The sequence below is a fragment of the Setaria viridis genome, chromosome 3 (assembly GCF_005286985.2).
Source record: "Setaria viridis chromosome 3, Setaria_viridis_v4.0, whole genome shotgun sequence".
Lineage (NCBI taxonomy): Eukaryota > Viridiplantae > Streptophyta > Magnoliopsida > Poales > Poaceae > Setaria > Setaria viridis.
In genome coordinates, this window is record NC_048265.2 from 4,979,884 (window position 1) to 5,004,760 (window position 24,877).

At 46.6% G+C, this 24,877-nt stretch overlaps 4 protein-coding genes across 4 annotated transcripts; 2 read left to right on the forward strand and 2 right to left on the reverse strand.

The window, feature by feature from the left end:
* Positions 1-1,124: 1,124 nt before the first annotated feature.
* On the forward strand, positions 1,125-3,984 carry LOC117848818 (pentatricopeptide repeat-containing protein At3g49170, chloroplastic). Its single transcript, XM_034730370.2, has one exon. It carries the CDS (start codon positions 1,237-1,239, stop codon positions 3,718-3,720), a length of 2,484 nt encoding a protein of 827 aa, XP_034586261.1. The 5' UTR covers positions 1,125-1,236; the 3' UTR covers positions 3,721-3,984.
* A 286-nt stretch (positions 3,985-4,270) lies between these two features.
* Positions 4,271-7,383, reverse strand: LOC117848819 (uncharacterized). The gene is made up of 6 exons (XM_034730372.2): positions 7,122-7,383; positions 6,852-7,006; positions 6,514-6,731; positions 5,583-6,195; positions 4,986-5,495; positions 4,271-4,877 (listed from the first exon to the last, which is right to left on the reverse strand). The coding sequence occupies exons 1-6, from the start codon at positions 7,316-7,318 to the stop codon at positions 4,765-4,767; spliced, it is 1,806 nt and encodes a 601-aa protein (XP_034586263.1). The 5' UTR covers positions 7,319-7,383; the 3' UTR covers positions 4,271-4,764.
* A 367-nt stretch (positions 7,384-7,750) lies between these two features.
* On the reverse strand, positions 7,751-10,449 carry LOC117847396 (endoglucanase 15). The gene is made up of 4 exons (XM_034728602.2): positions 10,094-10,449; positions 9,541-9,954; positions 9,341-9,430; positions 7,751-9,242 (listed from the first exon to the last, which is right to left on the reverse strand). The coding sequence occupies exons 1-4, from the start codon at positions 10,409-10,411 to the stop codon at positions 8,067-8,069; spliced, it is 1,998 nt and encodes a 665-aa protein (XP_034584493.2). The 5' UTR covers positions 10,412-10,449; the 3' UTR covers positions 7,751-8,066.
* A 9,298-nt stretch (positions 10,450-19,747) lies between these two features.
* Positions 19,748-21,972, forward strand: LOC117850197 (abscisic acid receptor PYL5). The gene is made up of 3 exons (XM_034732001.2): positions 19,748-20,167; positions 20,446-20,664; positions 21,481-21,972. The coding sequence occupies exons 1-3, from the start codon at positions 19,985-19,987 to the stop codon at positions 21,694-21,696; spliced, it is 618 nt and encodes a 205-aa protein (XP_034587892.1). The 5' UTR covers positions 19,748-19,984; the 3' UTR covers positions 21,697-21,972.
* The last annotated feature ends 2,905 nt before the right edge of the window (positions 21,973-24,877 follow it).

The following is a 24,877-nucleotide window of genomic DNA, read 5'->3' on the forward strand; positions in this document are numbered from 1 at the left end:
TTCTTTAGAAGAGGCTGCTTTGTTCGTCGACCGGCTCTCCAAGTCCATCGCCTTATGGGCATGTTTGTTTGTGGCCAATTAATCATGATCAAATCATGAGCAATCCCGAACACATGGGTGTAATCATGATCAAATCATGAGCAATGCCAAACACATGGGTGTAGTAATGTTTGGATTGTGGCTAATAGTTGCCAAATGTTGTATATCATGTGAGAATGATATATGGGTCTCCTATGTCATGAACTTTTTTGCCTCTAATATAATCAACTAAGATCTTATAGATTTAATTGTAATAAGTATTAATATGCAAACAGATTGTGAATTAGATTCCTTGCTTAGGAGATATTACCAATTAAAGCCTGCTAAACCTTGTTTCTGGATATTTGTGCAGCTAATAAGCTGCTGCCACATAGCTCTTGGAGCTTCCGTTGGCTGCCAACTTTTTGGCGAGCGATTTGGCCGCCCCTGTTTTCGCTGGTGCTGGCTATGTGCTGCAACTAGCAGTAAGTTGTCAGCCAATGATCGGCAGTGAACCAAACTCTGACCAAATCTTGAGGGCGCGTCAATTATTTTGGATGGGTTACAACTGGTAACCAACCAAACGCGCCCATAATGCAAACCGCATTTCCTATTTTAAGGACATATTTGTTTGAGCTCCGTAGCTTCTCAACGTGAAAAGTTAGAAGTTCACACAAACTGCGGATTTCTCATGCAGCTTTTTAGAAAATCTGAGTTTATATAAAAAATTAGAAAGTTCAGTTTATAGAAAGCTCAATTTTACAAATAGCTTTCTGAGCTCAAAAAGTTAAACACATCTTCTAAAAGTTAGTGTTGACTTTTCAGACAAAAAGCTAGCAGCTTTTTAGAAAAATTCAAACACTGCGGCTCAAACAAACAGAGCTAAGACTCCCTTAGATTTTAAATACTCCACTGTATTTAAACTGATTATCTTGTCATCAAGTATTTAGAAACGAAAGGAGTACTCTTGAGAAAGGTTCCTGTGCTCCGGGTGCTTGGGGTGCTCCCATGCACCCAGCCACTTGCATCCGTCGGATGCATCATCCGCGGTAGAGGTGGAGGAGCTGTGCATCATCCACGGTGCATTTTTGAACAATAAAACGAAGAAGAAAAAGAAAAGGCAAGGGGGGAAAGAATCTTAGCAGCACTCCATCCAGAGTCGAGAAGAATGCCGGGGGTAATCCAACGACATCACCGTCCTCTCCTCCCCTTCCCGCCATGGCCACCGTCCGCTCCACCCTCCACGCCAATCTCCCACCGCCACCTCCATCTTCACCTCCCAACCACACCACCACCGCCACCTCTCCTCGCCACCGCAAGCCCCTCACCACGACCCCCGCCGAACATGCCGCGCTCCAGCCTTCCGAAGCGGCGGCGCTCCTCACGGCCGCCGCGCGCGCCCGCGACCTCCGCCTGGGCCGCGCCCTCCACGCCCGCCTCCTCCGCACGGGGACCCTCCTCGAGGCCGACGCCGTCGTCGCCAACTCCCTCCTCACGCTCTACTCCAAGTGCGGCGCGGTGGCCGCCGCGCGCAGCGTGTTCGACGGAATGCCCGCCGGCCTACGGGACCTCGTATCCTGGACGGCCATGGCGTCCTGCCTCGCGCGGAACGGCGCGGAGGCCGAGGCGCTCCGGCTACTCGGCGGGACGCTCGAGGCGGGGCACCGGCCGAACGCGTTCACGCTTTGCGCCGCCGCCCAGGCCTGCTTCGTCAGCGAGCTCTTCCACTCGGCTGGTGGCGCGGTTCTTGGTATGGTGTTCAAGATGGGTTTCTGGGGTACCGACGTGTCGGTGGGCTGCGCTCTGATCGACATGCTCGCGAAGAACGGGGATCTGGTGGCGGCGCACCGGGTGTTTGATGGATTGGTCGAGAGGACAGTTGTCGTCTGGACATTGTTGATTACGCGGTATGCGCAGGACAGCTACCCGGAAGAGGCTGTAGAGTTGTTTCTTGACATGCTGGAAAACGGATTTCAGCCGGATCAGTATACCATGAGCAGTATGTTATCAGCTTGTACAGAGTTGGGATCATTCAGGTTGGGGCAGCAACTGCACTCTCTAGCGCTCAGGCTTGGACTGGAATCGGACAGTTGTGTGAGCTGTGGGCTTGTGGACATGTATGCAAAGTCTCACATCGGACAGTCCATGCACAATGCGAAGAAAGTCTTCAATCGGATGCCCAAGCATAATGTGATGTCATGGACTGCACTTTTGTCAGGGTATGTGCAACGTGGATCGCAGGACAACAAAGTGTTGATACTGTTGTGTGAGATGTTGAATGAAGGCATCAGGCCAAACCATATCACTTATTCTAGTTTGCTTAAGGCGTGTGCAAACCTTGGTGATCAAGATTCAGGCAGGCAAGTCCATGCCCATTGCATCAAATCCAGCCTAGATAACGTAAATGTTGTTGGGAATGCTGTAGTAAGCATGTATGCTGAATCTGGTTGCATGGCAGAGGCTACGCAAGCATTTGACCAATTATATGAAAAGAACATGGTGTCCTTCAGTTGCGATTTTGATGGAGATGGGAGGAGCCAAGATTATCAGATTCAAAGAATGGATGTAGGAATCAGCACTTTCACATTTGCTAGTCTGATCAGTGCTGCCGCCAGTGTAGGTTTGCTAACCAAAGGTCAGCAGCTGCACGCCCTCTCATTGAAGGCTGGATTTGGGTCAGATAGAGGCATAGGCAACTCTCTTGTGTCTATGTATTCTAGGTGTGGATGCCTAGAAGATGCTTGCCGAGCCTTTGAAGAAATGAATGACCATAATGTTATCTCGTGGACTTCAATGATTAGTGGTTTGGCAAAACATGGGTATGCAGAGCGAGCTCTGGAATTGTTTTACGATATGATCTCAGCTGGTGTGAAACCAAATGATGTCACATACATTGCTGTTTTATCTGCATGTAGTCATGCCGGTCTTGTTAAAGAAGGGAAGGAGCACTTCAGAATGATGCAGAAGGGTCATGGGCTCATACCAAGGATGGAGCATTATGCTTGCATGGTTGATCTGCTTGGGCGATCAGGCCTTGTTGAAGAAGCACTAGATTTTATTAATGAAATGCCTTGTAAAGCAGACGCATTGGTCTGGAAGACGCTGCTGGGTGCTTGTAAGACCCACAACAACATGGATATCGGTGAGATTGCCGCTAATCATGTCATAGAGCTTGAACCACAAGATCCAGCCCCCTATGTCCTGCTCTCCAACTTGTATGCAGATGCTGGTTTGTGGGATCAAGTTGCAAGGGTAAGGAGCACAATGAGGGACAAAAACTTGATGAAAGAAACAGGGTTGAGCTGGATGCATGTTGAGAACACCATTCACGAGTTCCGAGCTGGTGATACCAGCCATCCACAAGCAGAGGAGATATATACAGAATTGGACAGATTGATCATGGATATCAAAGAAATGGGCTATGTACCAGACACAAGCATAGTGCTGCATGACATGCCGGATGAGCTGAAGGAGCAGTGTCTGCTTCAGCACAGCGAGAAGATCGCTGTCGCTTTTGGTTTGATCAGCTGTACATCAGCAACAAAGCCAATAAGGATATTTAAGAACCTCCGTGTATGCGCTGATTGTCATTCAGCACTCAAGTATGTCTCTAAGGCCACTGGGAGGGAGATAATATTGAGAGATAGCAACAGATTCCACAGGATGAAGGATGGGGAATGCTCGTGCGGAGAATACTGGTAACTGGCAAGCTGACTCAGGTTTAGCCTTGCTTGAGAGCTAACTACAGAGGATCGCTGACAGTAACTGATGTTCATAGTTTTGTAGCTCCTTCACAAAAAAAATGTAGTTTATACAAAGCATGAGCTGTTGTAGTGTTGCTGTTTCGGTTACAGAATCTGTACAGTTAAATGTACCTCCTATCGTAATTATAGAATCATTTTAAGTTTTCTGTCAGTCAGAACTTTTGTAACTTTGACCATATGAATACATAAATATTCTGGAGTATGGAACCAGAACCTTCAGAACCTAGTTAGCAGCTGCAGGTTACGATAACAATTTTCATGCGACTCACTGCAACTCAACGAAATATGTCCAAAATAGACAAGTTTCGAGGACGAAACCCTATATCCGCTTGCTCTTTTAATGTCATCTTGTGGATGAATCAACATGAAGGTGCTCTTATTATGAGTTTAAGCACATAACCTATGCTAAAGATTGAACTTCAAACAAAATAAATACAGTAGTCATAAAAACTCAAAGATCACTATAAGATTAGGAGCCAAAAAACTGGTTGAGTCAGACAATTATTTCATTGAACTTTGATTGTCTACAAAAAGACAGGATGGGATATACAACCGCATAAATATTACATGGACCATGGACACCACAGTGACCAAACTTCAGTTACAAAGTGCCCAAAGGCCAGATGACCATATAAAGGTTGCACATGACCAAATGGAAAATTCGTACAAGATGTTGGTATCACAGATCACAAAGCATCAACCATTTGGATTCACGGTCATAGGCTCACAACCAATGCAAATGACATCAGGAGTTCTGACTGACCATTCGTCTAAAATTAAAGAACACTCATATTTGAAGAGACCAAGAGACAGGTAGCAGCCATCTTCTCCACTGAGATTACATTATATTTGAGCTAACTCTCAGTTGTAACATGCTTGATGCTCCACTTTCAAAATTGTCACATCAAGGATAATTGAACCAAGGAAAGTGACATGCTTGCAGCAAATGCATAAGAAACTAAAGCGCAACAAATACTTCGTATTATGTGAGCCTTCGCAGTTCTGGTGGAAGCTGCACACCATGCATTACTGAATTTGATTTAACAAGGCCTTGCAGCTCCATCATTTCCTCCTTGTTGTATTTTATCCTTTCATCTGTTCATATTGAAAGGTAAATTGGTTGTCAATATGTTGTAGAATACAAAGCTCAAACTATGACTAACTAAAAATGAAGAGACAGAAAAGAATTTATAGCATTCTTACCTACAAAGCGGATATCAGGAAGCCTACTTGGGCCGGCGAAACTGTTAACAACTTTTGCTTTCACCTGTTGAGATTGCCTAGCCTTAGGTTGGGACCTACCAACACTATTTGCCTTAAGTTCCCACATGAGCTCATGCCTCACTTCAATCATAGGATGACGCTTACAGAATGTTGAAATAGCATCTCCTGTTAAGATCCAACAGCCGCTTAAGTCCAACACACATAGTGTGGCAGGGGGTACAAATTGCAAAAGCCCGGAGCTGGACAATATATTCCCACAGAACCCAAGATGAATCAAATTGGAAGCTGCAGAGAGGGCATGCAATGCAGGATCAGACAAGAAATCACTTTTCAGGTACAAATATTTTAATGCTGCAAACGATCCCAAGGGAGGTATAACTTCAGCTGATAGTGGTGTATCCTCTAGATTTAAGCTTTCCAGATATTTGAGATGCTCAAACGCAGAAATAGACAACATTTTGTCAGCATTTACTTCAGCACACGCAAAACCTGCCATAAAATAAAATTAAGTTCCTCATAACAGAAAGCATATTGATATAATCAAGGAAAATAGATATTTTGTAAGCAAGAGCAAACCTTTGAGACTCGTATGGCTCAAATCTACTGTTCTCAGCAAAGGCATCATGCTGATATACGCTAGAGCAGAGTCATCAATTTTTGTATGAGATAAAGACAATGAAGTGAGGTTTAGAACTGTCCCTGCCAGAACACATAGTGCCTGAGAAGTTATCCCAGTACCCTTGAGGCTCAAATATTTCAAGTTTGCTCCAATTTTTGCAATATGTTCAATTGCGTCATCAGTTATTCTGTTGGAGCTAAGGTCCAGATGCTCTAAATTTTTCATCTTTTCCATGAAAGACAAGTTGCTTAAATCGCAACTAGAAATGTCCAAATATAACAGTGAGTCTGCTTGGATTCCAGAAAATACTTGATCAATATTGCCAAATTCAGCTTCAGAGACAATAAGGTTTTCTAGAGCAACAGGAACTTCAGAATCCTCGTACCAAATAGAATGAATTTTGCACTTGCTCATATTTAGACACCGCATGGTTGGAGGAACGGGTAAATGATTGACACTTGTCCAATAAAGATTCAGGAATCTCAATCTTGTAAAGGCTTTTAGAACAGAAGCTCCTTCATTTGTAATTTCACTACCCCATATATCAAGATGCTCGAGTCGTGTCAATACCTAGAACAATAACGCAACTATAAGAAATTAATTCTCTAAATCACAGGACAGTTTTAGTTCAGAGACTTCAAATTTCGTCCCTGCCACTTGTTTTGACTGCATATTTGTTGTTTGATAGTTTGATAAACAAAGGGCGCGCAGTAGTATATTGCATACTATTTAAACAGATTGAAAATCTTAATTGGTACTACAATGGTAATGCATACATCGCAATCTGTTTACTAGTTATTTCACTTCAAATACAACAGAGATATTTCGTGTTTGGTCTGTAACTGAGTTTATGGCACAGGCACCCTGACTGTGAAAGATTGTATATACCTGTAAAGACCTTAAGGTTTTATCTGTGATACGAATTCCTCCCAGATCAAGGAAACTTAGATTTGTCAGCGAAGAAATGAGCTTCACTCCATTGTCAGTCAACCTAGTACCAGATAAGTGCAGCCTCTCCAAGCTTTGAATGGTCACTATATGTCTGAGGCCAGCGTCAGAGACCTTTGTGCACCTTGACAAGTCCAGCTCCTTCAATGTATTCATTCCTATTGCAAAACAAGGAACAAGGAATCCGGTTACAATTACAAACAAATCGTAGATACTTTTCATGACTAAAATGGGTGGCCACTAGGAGTAATCATGACCGAGGAACTTCAGCATCTTACCAGCGAGAGACCAGATGGCGCCATTGTCGACGTTCTTGCAGTCCGCCAGCTTGAGGACCCTCAGGTACCTGAACGATCCGAGGTACGACAGCCACTCCGCGTCCACGGCGAGAGATCCGCTGAGGTCGACCTCCTCCACCGACCACTTGAACACCCTGCGCACGACGTGGAATCACGAGCCGGCACGAACAGTAGCGCAAATCCCATCAAATAGATCCCCCTTAGACTCGGCGGCGCGAGGACGAGGTCAAAGGAGGCCGTGGGGCTTACTCGAGGAGGGAGGGGAAGAGGATGCGGCGCGAGGCGAGGCGGCGGAAGAGCGCGTCGGCGAGCGGGGCCGGGAGGCGCTCCAGGGAGCGGCGCTGCCGGCGCCAGGCCTCCACGGTGACAGCGTCGCGCGCGGCCGCGTCGATGCAGCGGTCAACCAGCCGCGCCTCTCCGCCGGTGGCGGAGGCGGCGGCCGCCATGGGCGCCACCGTGCGAAACGATCGATTGAGTCGTAGCCGGAGGGAGGAAATGACGGGATCCCATCCAAATTCGCCAAGTCGTCGGCATGTCTGTCTTTCTTCTTCATTTCCCCTTTTTTTTTCTCTTCCCTTCATTCTTGTGTTGGGCCTATATGGGCCCATAAGCTCAAAGTGTTCCACTGTGACTTTTTCTTTTTTACCTTTTTATCGATCTGATGATCTCGTACGGACATAATACCCCCTTGTTCAAAAAATACAAGCCATTGTAGTTTTTTTTCTAAATTTAAATTTCTAAACTTTGATCAAATTTATAAAAATATATATATTGAAACCTACGATACCTTATAGTGCAAATTTTCTATAAACTTGGTAGTTAGGAAAGTTTGATTTGTGATAAAGGTAAACGTCTTAATTTGGAATGGGGGTAGAATATACTGCCAGTCATAGCTGTAGCAACTTGATTAGCATTTCAAATAGGGCCTAGTACAAGATTCATCGACTCGCAAGGGCAAGAGGATGAACGCTAGCTTACTCCATCTCTCGAAATCCCTCTGCAACCTAACCAAAACATTGACAAGCTCACACTACAGGAGGACGAGGATGAGCACTCGCACACAATTTTGGGCGGTCTCTTCGCTCCATCCTCCCATGGACTCGCACTGCAAAGTGCAAACTGCCAAACTGCAATGCAATGCAACACACCAAACTCCAATCCTAGCTTTGCTAGCGCCGTCACTTTGTGACTGCTTCATACGAGCTTGTAGCCGGTGACCCACACATTGGCCGGCGTCTCCCCCGGCTGGACGTACACGAACCTGAGGCTCTCGCCGGCGCGCAGCGCCGCCATCCACTTGGGCGGCACGTACCCGTACCGCGCCTTGTCGAGCCCCCAGAGCCGGCCTCGGAGCTCCGACACGCCGAGGTGGAGCTCCCGCACCGTCTTCCTCGACCTGTTGGTCACCGTCACCGAGTACCGGCTGTACGTCGCGCGCCGCATCGCCCACGTCCTCGTCACGTTCTGCTCGATCTCGATCGGGGACGACTGCGCCGCGTGGCGGTGAGGGCGCCGACGGTGAGCCGGCGGCGGCGGCGACGTCTGGTTCGCGGCGGGCGGCAGCTGGTACTCTTCCAGGCCGGTGCCGCAGGCGCCGGCGAGGCGGGCGAGAACGCCGAGCAGCGGCGCGCTGTTGTAGGTGGCGGCCTCCGTCTGCTCGTAGTTGTTGCGCTCGTCGGCGAAGTCGTCGTACTCGTCGGGCCCGCCGACGATGGCGCCCTCCAGGACGTTGGGGTTGCCGGCCTGCCGCGGGTACCAGCTGGAGTACCCCTCCTGGCAGCTCACGAAGGAGGGGTCCCTCCTGAAGGACACGATGGAGGCGCCGCGGTGGTGCACCTGCCGCGGGAAGCTGCGGCCGTAGCCGACCATGTAGCTCGTGCCCCGCGGGTTGTCCCCCAGGATGTAGTTCACCTGGGACCTCACGAACGCCAGGATCTCGAACGGCCGCGCCGCGCCGCCGGGGCACCGCACGGCGCCGCCGCCGCCGGGGAGCTTGGTGGCGTAGTCGGCGTACACCGTGAGCAGGAACGAGGCGCTGGTGACGAACTGGAGGTTGTTCCAGCGCTGGTGGTACATCATGCCGCCGGGGGTCCGGGGCACGTTGGCGGCGCCCTTGCCGACGCAGGAGCACACGAAGAACTCGGCGTTCTGCCGGTAGCGCTGCAGCGCCGCCGCGTGCGCGCCGGCACGGCCCTGGAGGAGGAACTTGGCGGCCAGGACCTGCACGCCGGGGTACTTGACGTCCCAGCCGAACTGGTTGATGGACCAGCCCGTGCCGCCGAGAGCGTCGCCGTTGCGGACCAGGTACTCGAGGTAGCACCCTTCCTCCGTCGCCTCGTACAGCCACGCCGCCGCCCACAGGAGCTCGTCCTGCACACAAACCATGGACAACCGTGGATTAGCATTTAGCATCATCATCAGATGGTCACACCGTCAGACACATTTCGTTCTCTTCTCCGGTGACTTACCCCGTATCCGCTGAAGGATCCGTAGTAGTTCCGGGCGACGGTGATGCTGGCGTCGTACTTTCCCCTGTACTTGTCGGCGAACGTGAACAGCTGAACACAGCAGAGGATCCATCGTCAGAGAACGACTCATAAAAAATCCAATAATTAATTGATTTGGTGTTCTACTAGGATTATTAGTAGGTCCTACTGTGACCGCTTACCTGCTTGGAATGTTCGAGGAGCAGGTTGGCGTAGCCAGGATAGGTGTTGCGGAACACGAGCGAGGCGGCGGCCATGGCGGCAGCGGTCTCGCCGGCGAGGTCGGAGCCGGGGTTCTGGGGGTCGATGCGGAAGGCCTGGCGGCTGGTGGACATGTCCTCGGGCCGCTGCCAGCAGCTGTGGTCGGTGTCGCCGTCGCCCACCTCGCCGTACAGCACGTCGGGCTCCGGGTGGGCCTTGATGAAGTAGTCGGTGCCCCACTTGACGGCGTCCATGGCGTTGCGCAGCTCGCCGGCCGCCGCCATCTGCTTGCCGTACTCCAGGATGCCCCACGACATCATCGTCACCGTGAACGCCATGGGCAGGCCGAACTTCACGTTATCCCCCGCATCGTAATACCCTCCTACAAGGTCCACCTGATGAACGAGAAAAAACAGAACAAATTGAAAAGGGTTGTTTAGAGCAGCCACACTACAACATTGGCACCATTGCTAGAATGAAATGGTATCAAACTTTGACGAATGCTGTGAAGAAGAAGCACATTGTGCATCATACCCCATTGGCCTTCCCATCGAAGAGCCCGGAGTTCTCCCTCCAGGTCACTCTCTGGTTGGGTGGGAGCACGCCGGACCGCTGCGCCTCGAAGTAGAGGATGCTCTTCTTCAATGCCAGAGCATAGTCATGGCCGCCGGCCCCGGATGCCATCCCCACCACTGATGCAAGTGCCAAGATCAGGCCAAGGAGTGCCAGCACGTTCTTGGCCATGGCAGTGCACCAGTGACAGTGAGGTGAGTGAGTGAGCAGGGACCCTGGTTGGCTTTGGAGGGAGCTCAAAGCAGTGGTATTTATAAATTGGAGGGAAAGAGGGGACATCGGACATGGATAGAGATTCAAAGGTGGCTTGACTACCTGTGTACTGCAGCCCACCTTTCTGACTTCAGCAAGTGGATCATCCAAACACAGAAACCTTGTATGCTCAGGATGTTGGCAGATTTCTGCTTTTCTTTTTGTTCCTTTTTGCTTTCCTTGCATATATTTTTCATGTACATTCTTTGGTCACGAAAATGAATAGGCATTCCAAAAATTTTCGTTAAGAAAAGAAGGATGAAAAAGAAACAGATGCTTGTATCCTCCTTTGTTGTAGTCAGCTATAATAATGGATCTTGCTGTTTTTGCTCATGAGATATCGTCTATTGTGACACGAACATTAAGTATGGTAACTAAGTCAAGCATTTCCCACATGATGTCCTTTTCATCTGTGTGCATATTGACCCAAGAATCAGGAATTCAGAAAATGGGATATCCCCCCTCAAAGTCAAAGCATGCTGCAAATCTGCAACAGGGATGAGTTTTGACTTTGGAACCGAACAAAATCCGATTTATACTTGCCAAAATGTTCACGGTAGAACCTACTCATGCTTTAACATACGTATTAAAACACATTACATTATGAAGAACCAACAAGAGCCTGAAAATTTGCAGTCCATAAGTATCAGTAGTTTTTCTTTAGCCTCAATAGCTGATTATTAATAAAATACTGGTATTTGTACTCGAAAGGAAAAGGAGCCACCAATTTACTTTGCATGTGTTCGTCTGATAGAGAGGTTTTAGAACATTTAATGACATACTGCATGCTTGAACAACAAGCCATCCTAGAGTAAAAGAAGAACACATGAGGTGAAAAAGGAAAGGAAGGCAAAAAAAAAAGCAGGAGCTTGAATTGCAATTTTCAGGAGTATCTAATAAAGCTAAAAAAAGAAAAGAATATGGACTACAATGGATTTAGTTTGTTACGGAAAAAAATGCACTGACGTCTGACGAGGTAAGGAGTACAACCTTCTTTAACAGTTACTCCATGCGTATGTGAAAGAGTGTCCAAAAGAAGAAGAATACAGCCGGGCAGCCTCTAAATAAGGGTTGTTGTATTTTGTGGAGATTAAATTTGCTTAAAAAGTTTATTTTGTGTGGATTAGATACAGTTAGTATATGCATAAACATGCACCAACTAGGCAGTTGTGCCTAGCTAAGCATCGATCCATGCTAGGGACAAAAGAAATGTCCTACATGACATGGAAAACTGAAAAGTATACCCACCGGGTTGAAAAGACTTGACGGGTTTTTTTTTCCCTAGTTCTTTGACTGCTAATTTGTACGAGTATATCTTTTTTAGTAATGTATCAGTAGAATTAATATATCTAAAAAACCCAATGTATGCATGAGATTATGAAAATACTTTTCCAGACAAATCAACTCATTTGAATCTTAGTTTCCAAACTAAATATTTTACACTTTATTGGCCGTCGAAATTCTGAATGTTTCACTGAATTTCATTCAACTCGACCGGGGCAGCTGAGCGAACATACCCTAGAGGTTCATAGCATATATGATATGATAGCAATGAAGATTAGCTACTGGCCGGGCCGCAGGCTACTAGCATACTAACTTGAACGGAATTGGAGTTCATCACCTCTAAATTTGCGTCCTTGCCTGAAAATTCAGTTCATCAGGAATGCTTGGCGCCATACAAGGTGGCAAATAAACGCGCGAACACGGCGGGCGGGCAGCCGATCGAACTTAGCACATGCACACACGAATCGGCAGACACTCTGCCGCAGGCAAGAATATTTTTCCTGCTCTTTCCCGTCGTTTGATGCACGCGGGCGCGCGTGCCGGCGGCTTGTGTTTTGTTTCATCTTTTTTGACTTGGGTCGCCGGCCTCAGCGAATCAAGCCATGATTTGTGTAGCAGTGGCTGCCCGCACCCGGCGACATCAAAGTCCAAGCGCCCCCAAACTTTTCTTTTTGTTTTGTTTTGTTTTGTTTTTGGGGGTGCACACTCCTCCGTGTCATGCGGCAGAAATAGTGCATGGGGATATAGCAGTGATGAACAGGTCCCGAGAATTGCCAGTCACTCGGTGCTCTGATCTATGGACTCTGGAGTGGGAACATGAGTGTAAACTGGGTTCCCCTTTTGGGGCTGCATGCCCTAATGGCAGCTGATTTGTACTAGTAATGTGCTTGGTCTGATTTTTCCAAGTGATTGCCCTTGCTATGCCCTGCAACATGTCTAGTCTGGATCCTCTGCAAGATAAAATGACGCAGGAGCTGTTCCGGCTGAAAAAATAAACCTGATAAAGGAAAGATATAGTACTTCCAAATGTACTAGAAATGTTGGCAATCCCTTGCCAATAAAAATGAAAGGTTATTTTGTGAGCGTGCTCCTGATCTCAATTCATACATACTTCATGTATTGATATACTTTGTCACAAAAAGTTAAGGTTCAAAATCAATCTAATTTAATTCATACAAATATGAACCAGCATTCAGTTATTCGATGGGTATTGGTACATACTACAAAGGTACTCATGGGGAAATTAAACCTTCCCATGGAGCACGTGGTGCTTGATTTTTAGGATCGAACCCAAGTGACCTGATGGCTCATCTGGCGATGAGAGCCTCATTCAGTCATCTTATTGTAATATAACTTTCTTGTTTGAACCATCCTCCAATTCCATGTGCTTTATTATTACTGTTCTTAGAGAGGTGCCATACTGCCATTGTTTGAACTAGAAATTGCTATGTTAATTAACAAAATAAGTACTAATTAAGCTCAAGTTGTAGTTTTGGCACCTTTCCTAAGACAAAAGGAACCCTCTAATTTCAGAGTTCACACCTCAGAGGGGGCATCTTTACATTCCAACATGTTTATGCTGTTACTAGGCTCTACATTCCCTGTGTTTCAGTAGTGTGGGACGTCGACATGATTAAGTAGGCCATAATTGTTGGGCTTGGAGCTGGGACAAAACAGAAACAAAGAGGAGGGAAAGGGAGAGACAAGAAAAGCAAAAGATGCTCCTCTCCAGGGGAAGTGAGGGAGCGAGCGAGCGAGTTGAAGCAAAAACTTAAGAAAAAGGCCGGAACACGCGATCTACGGTTTTTAGCTTTTGATTGCATCCGAGACATAATCCGAACCGCATGTTACCATGTCCCTGGATTCCTCCAAAGGAATGATCTTGTGTTCCAACAAACCCGGCCGTCTCACTCAAGGTTCTGTCTATCTTGCAGAGATGAAGCTCGCCTTTGGAGCCAACGTTTCAAGCAAGAAGATCAGATCGTAGCTGAAGCATGGTGTTCTCTGTTTAGCTCAATGTACAACAACATGTAACTGAAACCCCTCCCTTCTTAGTTTTCTCTGCTGAAAACAGAAGTATAAAGACTTGAAGGCCCCAGCAATGAAATCAGGTGGGGATCTTCCCCCGTTGACCCTAAAAAAAAAACTTTGGCGTGATGGTCGCATGGCCTTCTTAGTCGCCCTTATTTTGAGAAGATATCGAGTATGGATGATCTGAGGAGCAATGGAGTATTTGCAGCTGTAAGTGAGTGATTTTTTCTTAACACGCATGAATGTTAGTTAGCCCAGGAACACAAGGACAATTACAGTGTGTCGATGTTGTGGCGATTTGGGCTACAACCGAGTCAAAATGTAGGCAAGGTCGAGCAGACCTCTAGCAAAGCTTTCTTTCTTTCTTTTTTTTGGGGTAGTACTATATTTTCAACAGATTCCTGCTCTGTTTGTCCAATGCATGCCGCCAACATTTGAAAGTGCACAGAAAGTGGGAAGATAAAATGCTAATCATCTTGGGCTCGTTGAAACCAACATTTGATGTGGCAAAAATGAGCCCCGCAATTCCGCCTGCCTCGTCTCATCAACACAGCCGATCAATTTCCGAGCTCCATTTCCGGCGTCGGTCTGGTCAAAAGTGCAGGCAGATCTATGCTCGTCTCGCCTGCATGGGCTCGGCCGTAAAGGCGCCTTGGGCGATTGAGGACTACTCGCCTGTTCCCACAGTCCCGTATCCCAAGATTAAAGCCGCAATCGTAGGTGTCTTTTTCTCTTTTGGCTCATCTGAGTGGGAACACAAGGAACAAGCCTCTGGTCAGTAAAGAGAAGGCACTGTATCATTATTCATTAATCTGTTAGGGTACTGCCACTACATAGCGTAGCAAGGAGCATCAAGTATTGTATCAGACAATTCAGCATATACTATCAAAATTACTACCAGCTAACTGGTGGAACCCAGCTAACTAAGCTAAAAGACCAACGTGCCCCTAACTGTTCAACGAAATAACACACTACCACCCCCGTAATAAAGAACATGTGCAATTAAAGAAGGATACTATAGTCAATTATTCTCAACAACATCCAAACAACTCTAGCTAAAAGATTAGCTAGCTAATAAAAATCTTTAGCCATTAGTTAGCTAAATTTTAGTTAGGGTAGACCAAACATGGCCTAAGTTATTGAAAATCCATCCTTAAAAAAGGAGTTGCGTCAATCCATACAAATTTCTAAAAATTGTGCATTATTAGTAGTAAAAAACGGGGGCGAATAGTAGGAAATATTCTGTTGTTTCGTAGTAAAAAAAGTTTTAGTGGGTGCTAAATGAAGACTTTGAAATGTTTTTTATGGTGGGGGGAAGTCATGACATATGCATGATTTCACATAGTTTTTAATATGTCATTTTGACTAGTAATATCTTAAAAAATATATTATCTTAGACATAAAGAGTTATTACAGTGAAAGTATTTTTCATAGTGAATCTAGAAATCTTTACAAAATTGTAGATATTATATTCAAAGGTAAAAAGAATTTTTGTCCAATTAGTCTTAAATAGAAAATATTTAGTGTCTGAGATAGAAGTATAACTTTCACCATTTGCAGCAGCCATGATTATGACCTAGGACTTGAGATAACACCCCAAACATGGCGTCGTTTACCGATGACGGAAAAAATGACCTTCAGATATGCATGGCCCACGGCCCAGCTCACATGAACTGAGAGCATTTTAGGCCTGGCCCACTCATGGACAGACTTGAAAAGGCCCGAAAAAGCATTCCCAATCGAGCCGTGCATGCATGGGCCGGTGCATTCCTTTACCGTGTGATTGAGACAGAGGTTACTAGTCCCGTTCTTGTGAAAGGCCGAAGCAAGTAAAATCTGGCCCAATGCGGCGGGTACCACACAAGACTTGATGACTAAGTGTGTGCAATCGACGAAGCATATTGTTACGCTCATAGATCTGGTGAATGGTGTTGTTGATGCGGCCGTGGCGCCAACCACAAGCGCTAACGCGCTATGCACACCATTAGTGAAGGTTGTCAGTTTAACACTGCCAACATCTGTTGTGCTTCGATTGGGAATTAGTATTCAAAGCTGGGTATATTTACTAAACTTTTTCTAGTTTGAAGTTTTCCTAAAAAAAGTTCAAACCAAATTCGAGTTGGCAGCTTCGAAATTCTTAACTGTTTCGTGAGAAACAATACAACAGCCTGCTTTAAGAGGCCCACGGGATGCTCTGGAACCAAATGGCCTGGGTTGTGACAAGAAATAACCCGTTTTGCCACCACCAGGCACCAGCATATGCCTAAACTGGAATATGCCGAGGCATCAGGCAGGTAAGGGCCCCGGCCCCCTGTTGCTTTCAATGGGCTGCCTGCCTGCCCCCTTCTTCTTTTGACTCCTTGAGACAGATGATGTCGCAGGATGGCGCCATGTTTACAGCAATCCAAACCAAAATAACCGTGCTTTTGTCAGGGTCTTGACTCTGATTAATGAGAACGTTAACAAAGTTTCAATTCTGGACAGCTAGCTGCAACAACCGTAACAAAGTTACTTTCTTCACATTAGTAAATGTATATCGTTCTAGTAATTAATTATACGAACAATTACTTGTCTAAATACAACCATTATATTGCTCATCAATCCTAGAAATAATCCACCAACAACCTATTCGGAAAAGAAGAAACAAAGTGATAAACCCTAGGGCACTCTTGATGCATACCCATGCTCTAAATAAATTTCTCCTTTTTCCTATATACACAGGAGACCAACATGTCAATATTTTAAGTAAAGGCAATCTTCAAACAAATGAACAGCCCATATAGCAAAAGTAATACTCAAAGTAGAAGAGCATAGAACCCAAACTGAATACAATGAAAAAACAATATTTACGAAGAAAAGAAATAAAATTTCTTATTGGATTGCCAAACAAGCTATAGAAACCATTTTTATCCTTAATCTAAAAAAATGAACAAAAAGGATGACTATAACTAACCAACCAAAACCGCATGCCTAACCTACCACCCTCAACTCTCAAGCTTGTCCTTAAGGTGTAGATCAAACTGAAAATAACTCTTGACGTCGCCTTCGAAGTCATTATGATCCTTTTCTCTCCCCAAAGTTTTAATAGATGACCAGAGCCCACAATCAAAATTTGAACTTCCCGCACAGCCAAAAAAAAAAACGACGTGCACTTTTCTAGATGTTTTACTTTTTCTCAAACTGTTAAAGACCTAATCCTAATCCAACGAATATCTGAAAATTGCACTTGGTTTGATCAAAGACAACGCCATGCACGGCTTCACACTTACTCCACAAAAAGCGTATACGCAAATATGAACACCATAGGTCAGGCAACGATCACGTACCACCCATCGATATCCTGCCAATGCAGCTCATGACTCATGAGTGGTGGCCTCCGGAGAGACAGGTAACGTACCTTCTGACCACAGGAATAGTGGCCGACCAACCGGTCTACCTTTCAGCCATACAGATACAGCCTTATCATTCTTTTGTTTTTCTTCTCACGGAGAAAATACGGTGTGTATCTTGCTTTTATTGTCAAGCAAGCAATGACAAACGACCGATGGATGGAGCACCAGCACATAATGGCGCGCGGCACTGGTTGCTAGCTGGATCTGGATCTCGTTGCCGCAGCAAGGCGTGCATGATGGAGCAAGAGCAACAGGGAGCATCCTCACATTTTTTTTTGTTTATTTTCCATAGGAAAAGAAGGGTGGAAACGTACCTAGTTGTACGTTGTAAGGTACTCCTCCGTCCTGTTCCTTTAACTATATGAAGTTTAGAATAAATTAACTATATTAATTTATTTTTAAACTAATTAACTTGTTTCGAATAATATTAATTATTTATAAGAATGGAGGTAGTAATTTCTCTTCATAACAGGGAAAATACTAACTGAATAATCACTCATACTTATTTCTAGAAAAAAAAAGAAACTTGCCATCATCCCTGGTGCTTTTGACTAATCAAAATGTCAAGAATTCTAGAGCTGTATAGAGCCAAAAACCATAAAAAAAACATTTTGGCATGTCCATCTCAAGTGCTTTATTCCAGCGAGAGCCAAGAGGTCTAAAACGCATGTTGGTAAATATACAGTTATAGAGTATCCGTGGATCGTTTTCTTTTTTTAAAAAAAATAGAGAACACATCAAAGACTTGAAGAAATAAAAGTGTAGCATCCACGGCCACACTTTATTGTTCATTAAAAACTGATATGAGGTTAAAATTGTCATGTTGAGGTGAAAAACCAACCATATATCTTAGAGCTAGTTGCCGCCACAACAAACTATTTCGTTGCACCACCTTAGGACCGACCACTTTATCACCCACAACTATCTTATCGCTGCCACACCCGCCATTTTGTGGGGCCACATGTAGTTTAGGCCACACTTGCATTGAGGTATTGCGATGGCTTTATATGATTTATTCGAAGATGCTATAAGTGCTCAAGAGGGAAAAAAACATATGCAATCTACAAAATCGAAACAACATAGAAATAAAAATAGCCGTGAACCAAACACTATATATTCAGTAAATGCATATAGGATTATATCGCAAAAGAGAAAATTTCAAGTCTAGTCTTGGCCGTTGGCCACTGGTGCTTTTGTGGAGTCGAAAGGTTAAGCGCTCTAGAACCTGTTGGAGGTTATTAGAGAGAGCAAAATAGCATCTTGTCGTGCAATTTTCGAAGTGCTTTCGATCAGAGCCATACATTATTATTGCATATTTGCGGTGCACCAGTCCAAGACCATCCGGAGAAGTTCTTTTTGTCGCGCAATACAAATGAGGAAATCAAGATCTGGATCGAGAGGCCACCAATAAACACAAACACATCTTTCATGGCGTTTTCTTTTTTCTTTTCTTTTCTGTCAAACAAATCGATAGCGCGCCGTCCCATTGGCCATTTCTCACGAGAAGGAGTGCTGACGTCACCGTGAGCTCACCGCCCCTGCCGTGTCGAGGTGCAGCACCGACCGCGACGCGGAAGCCAGCCCAGGTCCAGCAGGACAGCCAGGACCCCCGCAACCACCATCCCGTGTGGGGCGCGCATAATTCCGGCCGCTCGGGGCCCACCTGACAGCGAGTGCAGCGCAAGTGTCCAATGGCACGCCATCGTCGGCCGGTGACCAGCTTTTAGAAAAAGCGCAGGCGTCGGGTTGCTGGTGGGGACGCAAGGTGGTAGGGGCACGCTCCGATGACAAGTGGGGTACATGTTGCTGGTCCCACGTGTCACCGTCAGGGGCCGACTTAATGCAGGCAGTCGGCGGTGCGGTAACCAGGCTTTGGCCGGATGGCAGGTCCAGTAGATATGGTAGAAAAATATAAAGGACCCCACCAGGGCGGTGCACCGCGTCTTCGTAGGGTGCTCCAAGGCTATAAAAATAATTATACAGGATATACGAAAACGGAAAAATGTATCTTAAAAATATATCCGCGACATAATCCAAAGTTTGAAAAAGTACAAGCGGACTATCGTGTTCCGCAGACGTAGAATAGCTATCAAGGGCTATCGTGTTCTTAGGTCCCCTACCATTTTTGAAAAAGGAGTTGTACATTTCTACAATAACTCTTCTAACCATCAAATTTTAAAAAGCGACAAGCTCTAATCAAACTGTAAAGATGGTGCCCACCATCTAGTTGGTGATTAGACGATATGAACATATAATTTGTGCGAAAACTGACACTTAACAATGGCCCGATGCCATTTCTCATGCGTACAACCGCACTGGCAAAATTATAATATATTTGTCATATAATACTACGGCAGTACCCATCGTGAGCAGTACTGCGAGATAGGCAGTGGTTGAAGATATTTTCCGTTACGCACCGACCGCGCCGAGGAGACCAAAATATCCGTCGGCCGGGTCAGGTCAGCCCTATGGCCGCCGCCTAGCCCAGCCCCCCTCCCCGACCCCGTGGACCGGTGGTGGCGCCGTGGTCCATGGACCCAGCGCACGCACTGATACTCCTTCCCTCCCCGGCCTCGGGGCCCGCGCATGGATAACTCTTGGGCGGGCCCCGCCGCGCCCCCACCTCTTCCGCCCCCAGATTTTTGTACCCGCCGCCGGCTCGTGCTAGGAAGCAGACCAACCAAACCGATTAACCCAACCCTCTCTCTCTCTCTCTCTCTCTCTCTCTCTCTCATCATCATCATCCAGGCGAGCGAGCGAAGAAGCCAGGTAGTGCTCGAGCGAAGAAGCCAGGCGAGCGAGCGAAGAAGCGGGCGAGCCGCTGGAGAGGGACAGGCGACGCGAGGCGACCGCCGATCGGAGCCGCGGCTGAGGAGGAGGAGGGAGTGCCGAGATGGTGGGCCTGGTCGGCGGCGGCGCGGCGCGGGGGGCCGCGAGGCTGGGAGCGGGCGACCCGGCAGCGGTGGCCAACGGCGGAGGGGAGGCCGACCACGTCCGGCGCCTGCACCGCCACGCGCCCGCCGACCACCAGTGCACCTCCACCCTCGTCAAGCACATCAAGGCGCCCGTCCACCTCGTAAGCTCCGTTCCATCCCCTCTCCTCCTCCTTCCCTTCTCGCGGTGGTGGTTGGATACAAAGTACTACTATGCTAGGCTGTAGGCTCCATCTGGTGTTCCTCCCGGATCTGGAGTTCCTTGTTCAATTCCCGATGCGTCCTTCTCCGATCGATGGGTTCTCTGGGTGTCTCTCTGTGCAATTGCTCGCGTCGCCCAAATGGAAGCGTGCGAATTCCGCATGCTCCGTTCCGGCCGGCCGACTGCCATGGTTGGTGCTGATGCGGCGATCGATCGCAGGTGTGGGAGCTGGTGCGGAGCTTCGACCAGCCGCAGCGGTACAAGCCGTTCGTCAGCCGCTGCGTCGTGCGCGGGGACCAGCTCGAGATCGGCAGCCTCCGCGAGGTCAACGTCAAGACCGGCCTGCCGGCGACCACCAGCACCGAGAGGCTCGAGCAGCTCGACGACGACGAGCACATACTCGGCGTCAAGTTCGTCGGCGGCGACCACCGCCTCCAGGTCCGTTCTGCTGCTGTGGCTTGAACGTTGATTGCTTTCCTGCACATGCCCTGTTTTCACATGTGCTCTGCTTGCTTGTTACTGTAGCATTTTTTTTCCCCTCTTTTGGGAAATTATGCTCGCTTGTTTCGTTACCACTTCGCTGCAAGATACTAGACATTATTGCAAGTCTGGTACCCACAGTGATCACTGGGTGTTCTGAACGAAATACATTCGGTGTGCTTCCGATATTAGAAATCTTCCTTGTTCTGACTTTTGTCAGCGTTACGGGTTGTGACAGGTTAGATAGCATCTTAGGCTTGTTTGGAAGTTTGGATTGGGATCCAAATCCTTATGATTTAGTATTCATTTTGAGCTAAATACTGAAAGTTCTTGGCGCTAAATTAAAACAGGCTAAGTAGTTGTTTCTGCATGTGTCATCTGTTGCAATGAAGTAATTATCTTCTTAATAACAGATCATCACTGATTTACTTATCAGTTAAAATGAGATAAGCCATTCAACTATTTTTGCCTTGTTTCTCATGATTGTTTAGCCACCCAGAAACATATGATCGTCATTCGTCAGCTGTACTGTTTTTACTTGTTATCAGGTAGCATTGAAGGACATATCTTAGGCTCTGTCACTACTTCCTCGTTCTTCATCTAGTCCTAGGATCAATAGTTTGCAATGTAAAATTTTGATGAGCTTGCTGCTATCCCTTCATTGTGAAGCAAATGCTTCGTTCATGCATGCACATGTCTGCACTTAGGATCTTTACGCCTGCTTAAAGCATATTCTTTGATCCATACTGATGAGCTGTGTTGCCACTTCTTCAGAACTACTCATCCATCATAACAGTTCACCCAGAGAGCATTGACGGGAGGCCAGGGACGCTTGTCATTGAGTCCTTTGTGGTCGATGTGCCAGACGGCAACACAAAGGATGAGACATGCTACTTTGTCGAGGCCGTGATCAAGTGCAACCTCACGTCTCTCGCAGAGGTATCCGAGCGGCTAGCAGTTCAATCTCCTACATCACCGCTCGAACATTAACGCTGGTACAGAGACGCAAGGAATAAGAAGCTTCAAAGGATGGCTGGAGAGTTGAATCTTTTTGAGACTGGTAGTTTCCCATTGTCTTCCGCGTGTATGTCTCTTGGAACTTGGAAGCGCTAGCGGTATGTAGGACCAAATATCTATAGTAGCTTGTATGTTAGTGATGGTTTAGCCTTTAGGAACTGCACCTAGATACCTCATGGACATGTATGCATACTGCTATTATGTGTAGAAATTAGGGAAGCATGGAGCGGTTTTTGCCTCTTTGGTGCATGGAGATCTATCCTTTTTTCTGCATTTTAAGATGGCTACTATACTGGTGTTCTTGGATAGATACACTTCTTTTCCACTGACACTAAGGGCTTGGAGTCTTGGGACCTTCGATTCGGGTTTGATGTTCGAAATGCGCTGTATTATATGCACCATATGTTTGTTTATCCTCTAATGCTATTGGGATGTGAACTGGATGGTTCTTTTAGGCCGGCTAAACTTTAGCACCTGTCACAAACATCCACTAATTAGGAGTATTTAACATAGTCTAATTAGAAAACTAATTACATAGATGGAGTCTAATTCGCAAGATGAATCTATTAAGCCTAATTAGTTCATGATCTGACAATGTGGTGCTACAGTAACCATTTGCTAATGATGGATTAATTAGTCTTAATATATTCGTCTCGCAAATTAGACTCCATCTATGCAATTAGTTTTGTAATTAGCTCATGTTTAATTCTTCTAATTAGTATCCGAATATCCAATGTGATCCAAACACCACTTTAGTTCCGTGGTGTGCTCTCATGACTACAAGTCATATCGATTCAACTGTTGTTGGACTAGACCTTGAATTCTTGTAGAACAGAAGGGAATTCAATTCTTGGGCTTGTGCTGGACAACAGAACTAGTGAGAAAATATCCGAGTTTCCGTGCGGAAAGCCAGGATGCCGATTGCCAACCTCATCCATGACGGCAACTGAATCCTGACCAGGATGAGAAGTCCATCATGCCAATGCTTCCGTGCCTTTTCTCCAGCAAGTGTCGCCACCTCTTAATCGTCCGCTCTGTTTATCACTAATTGCCAGAGGGCAAGTTGCTAATCCTCTTCCCGAACACGAAACCGAAAGGCGTCACTGTCGCTGCCAGAAAGCTCTTGGAACGGCTTCTAGAAAAGAGGGGAGAGGCCATGCCGGACCAAACAATGCGCAAAGTGTTGGTGTTGCATTAGCTGTCCGGCGAGGGGGATGGTGACTTGCTCCTACCTCCATGACTTCATGCTGCCATGACGGTTTTAGCTTTTTTTTAATTTTGTCCCCATACTTCCGTTATCCGTTGCGTTCAAACGACAGGAACAGTAGAGTTTTGTTTGCCGCTTCCGTGAATATTAGTCAAGGGTGGAATGGAACATGTGAGAAATGAAGGGTGTTTCAAATTCAAAAACACATGAATTTGACTTCTCTTCCGCGGCAGGTTTAGCGTGGCTACGGGGGAAAGAAATGTTTGGTGCAAAATCCCCTCGGGCGCATTATGAAAACAAAACCATCGCCGTGCAGTGCAGTTGTTTACCTTATCCGCTTATCCATTGGCCTCGCCGTCGCCTGTTGGGTCCGCGCTGACACCCGCGTCGGATGGCACGGCGGCATCATCGCCGCCGTTTTCTTGTGGCCAGCCTGAAACTACGGAGAGGGATCGGAGCAGAGGGCGCGCCATGCCATTGCCGACTTGCCGACCTTGACGATGTTTTGTCGTCGTCCCCTCCACTGCGATCTGAACCTCCGGTGAGCCATGTGTTTTCTGATAAGGAGGGAACCATGCCAAGCGGTGCTGGAACGGAGCGCGGGCACGCGGGCGGTGGTCTTCCCGGATAAGGTCATCACACGCTGCCGCCCGTGCGCCCGCCGGCTCCCGCTCCGCGTTGCCTTTTCTGACGCTGACGAGATGGCCTCTAGACTTGGACCTTGCCGACCAAACTCGTACGAGTACCTTGCAAGCTTGTGGCACGCTTTGGCAGTAAAGGTGCGACGAGGAGGGTGATTATCACACTGGGACCGTGCCTTTGCTCCCGTCACCATCCCCATGTACGGACCGAGTGGGGCGCTAGACTTTTCAAAGGACGTGCATTATTGCTTGCATCTATGATCAGGCTCGGGATGGCAGGAATAGCAAGGGCCCGATTTGCCATTTCCGTCAAGGCGCGATGCTCTGCTGGTGCCTGGTGGGTGGTAGCTGCGTGGGTAGGGCCTACGCGCGGATGCGCCGATCCCACTCGTTGGGAGAAAGACGACGACGCCATGATGGGGTCTACGACCAGTTTTCTACATGGATCTCTAATCTTTGCTTTGTGTGGGGTAAAAGTTGTGTCCTGTTTGCTGCTGCCAGTTAAAGGGACTTGGGGAATCTACCTCCTATAGCCAGAATTTTTCTTCTGCCTCGTAACTTTCTCATTTGCATGATCACTGTGCTGCATTGTACCGTCCCGTGTCATCTTGTGCTCATGTTTTCTGCGTTACCGCGTTATTGTCTTACTGCTGGCGTATCGAAACTCGGAGTTTATCCCGTCAGCTCTAACAGAGTGCAAGTAAGTGGGCAACAGATTCAAATGAGAACAAAACAAACCCGATAATAAAGAGAAAATCAGAGAAGAAATGGGCCGGGAAAATCAAATAGATACAGCCCACCCACGTACACTCAGCCCCGTTTGGTTACATTTGCTTATTTTTAGCACCCGTCACATCGAATGTTTAGATACTAATTAGAAGTATTAAACGTAGACTATTTACAAAACCCATTACATAAGTAGAGGCTAAACGGCGAGACGAATCTATTAAACCTAATTAGTCCATAATTTGATGTTTAGATACTAATTAGAAGTATTAAACGTAGACTATTTACAAAACCCATTACATAAGTAGAGGCTAAACGGCGAGACGAATCTATTAAACCTAATTAGTCCATAATTTGACAATGTGTTGCTACAATAAACATTTGCTAATGATATTAAACCTAATTAGTCCATAATTTGACAATGTGTTGCTACAATAAACATTTGCTAATGATGGATTAATTAGGCTCGGTAGATTCGTTTCGCCGTTTAGCCTCCACTTATGTAATGAGTTTTGTAAATAGTCTACGTTTAATACTCCTAATTAGTATCTAAATATTCGATGTGACATGTGCTAAAAAT

Excerpts from the sequence above, each read along its gene's own strand:
- LOC117848818 (XM_034730370.2), top strand. The coding sequence starts at position 1,237 with ATGGCCACCGTCCGCTCCACCCTCCACGCCAATCTCCCACCGCCACCT.
- LOC117848819 (XM_034730372.2), bottom strand. The coding sequence starts at position 7,318 with ATGGCGGCCGCCGCCTCCGCCACCGGCGGAGAGGCGCGGCTGGTTGAC. Across the intron at positions 6,732-6,851 it reads CGCCATCTGGTCTCTCGCTG|GAATGAATACATTGAAGGAG; the intron begins GTAAGATGCTGA and ends GTTTTGCAATAG. Across the intron at positions 5,496-5,582 it reads GAGCCATACGAGTCTCAAAG|GTTTTGCGTGTGCTGAAGTA; the intron begins GTTTGCTCTTGC and ends ATTTTATGGCAG.
- LOC117847396 (XM_034728602.2), bottom strand. The coding sequence starts at position 10,411 with ATGTCCCCTCTTTCCCTCCAATTTATAAATACCACTGCTTTGAGCTCC. Across the intron at positions 9,955-10,093 it reads TCGATGGGAAGGCCAATGGG|GTGGACCTTGTAGGAGGGTA; the intron begins GTATGATGCACA and ends CTCGTTCATCAG. Across the intron at positions 9,243-9,340 it reads GATCCTTCAGCGGATACGGG|GACGAGCTCCTGTGGGCGGC; the intron begins GTAAGTCACCGG and ends GTTTGTGTGCAG.
- LOC117850197 (XM_034732001.2), top strand. The coding sequence starts at position 19,985 with ATGGTGGGCCTGGTCGGCGGCGGCGCGGCGCGGGGGGCCGCGAGGCTG. Across the intron at positions 20,168-20,445 it reads TCAAGGCGCCCGTCCACCTC|GTGTGGGAGCTGGTGCGGAG; the intron begins GTAAGCTCCGTT and ends GATCGATCGCAG. Across the intron at positions 20,665-21,480 it reads GCGGCGACCACCGCCTCCAG|AACTACTCATCCATCATAAC; the intron begins GTCCGTTCTGCT and ends CCACTTCTTCAG.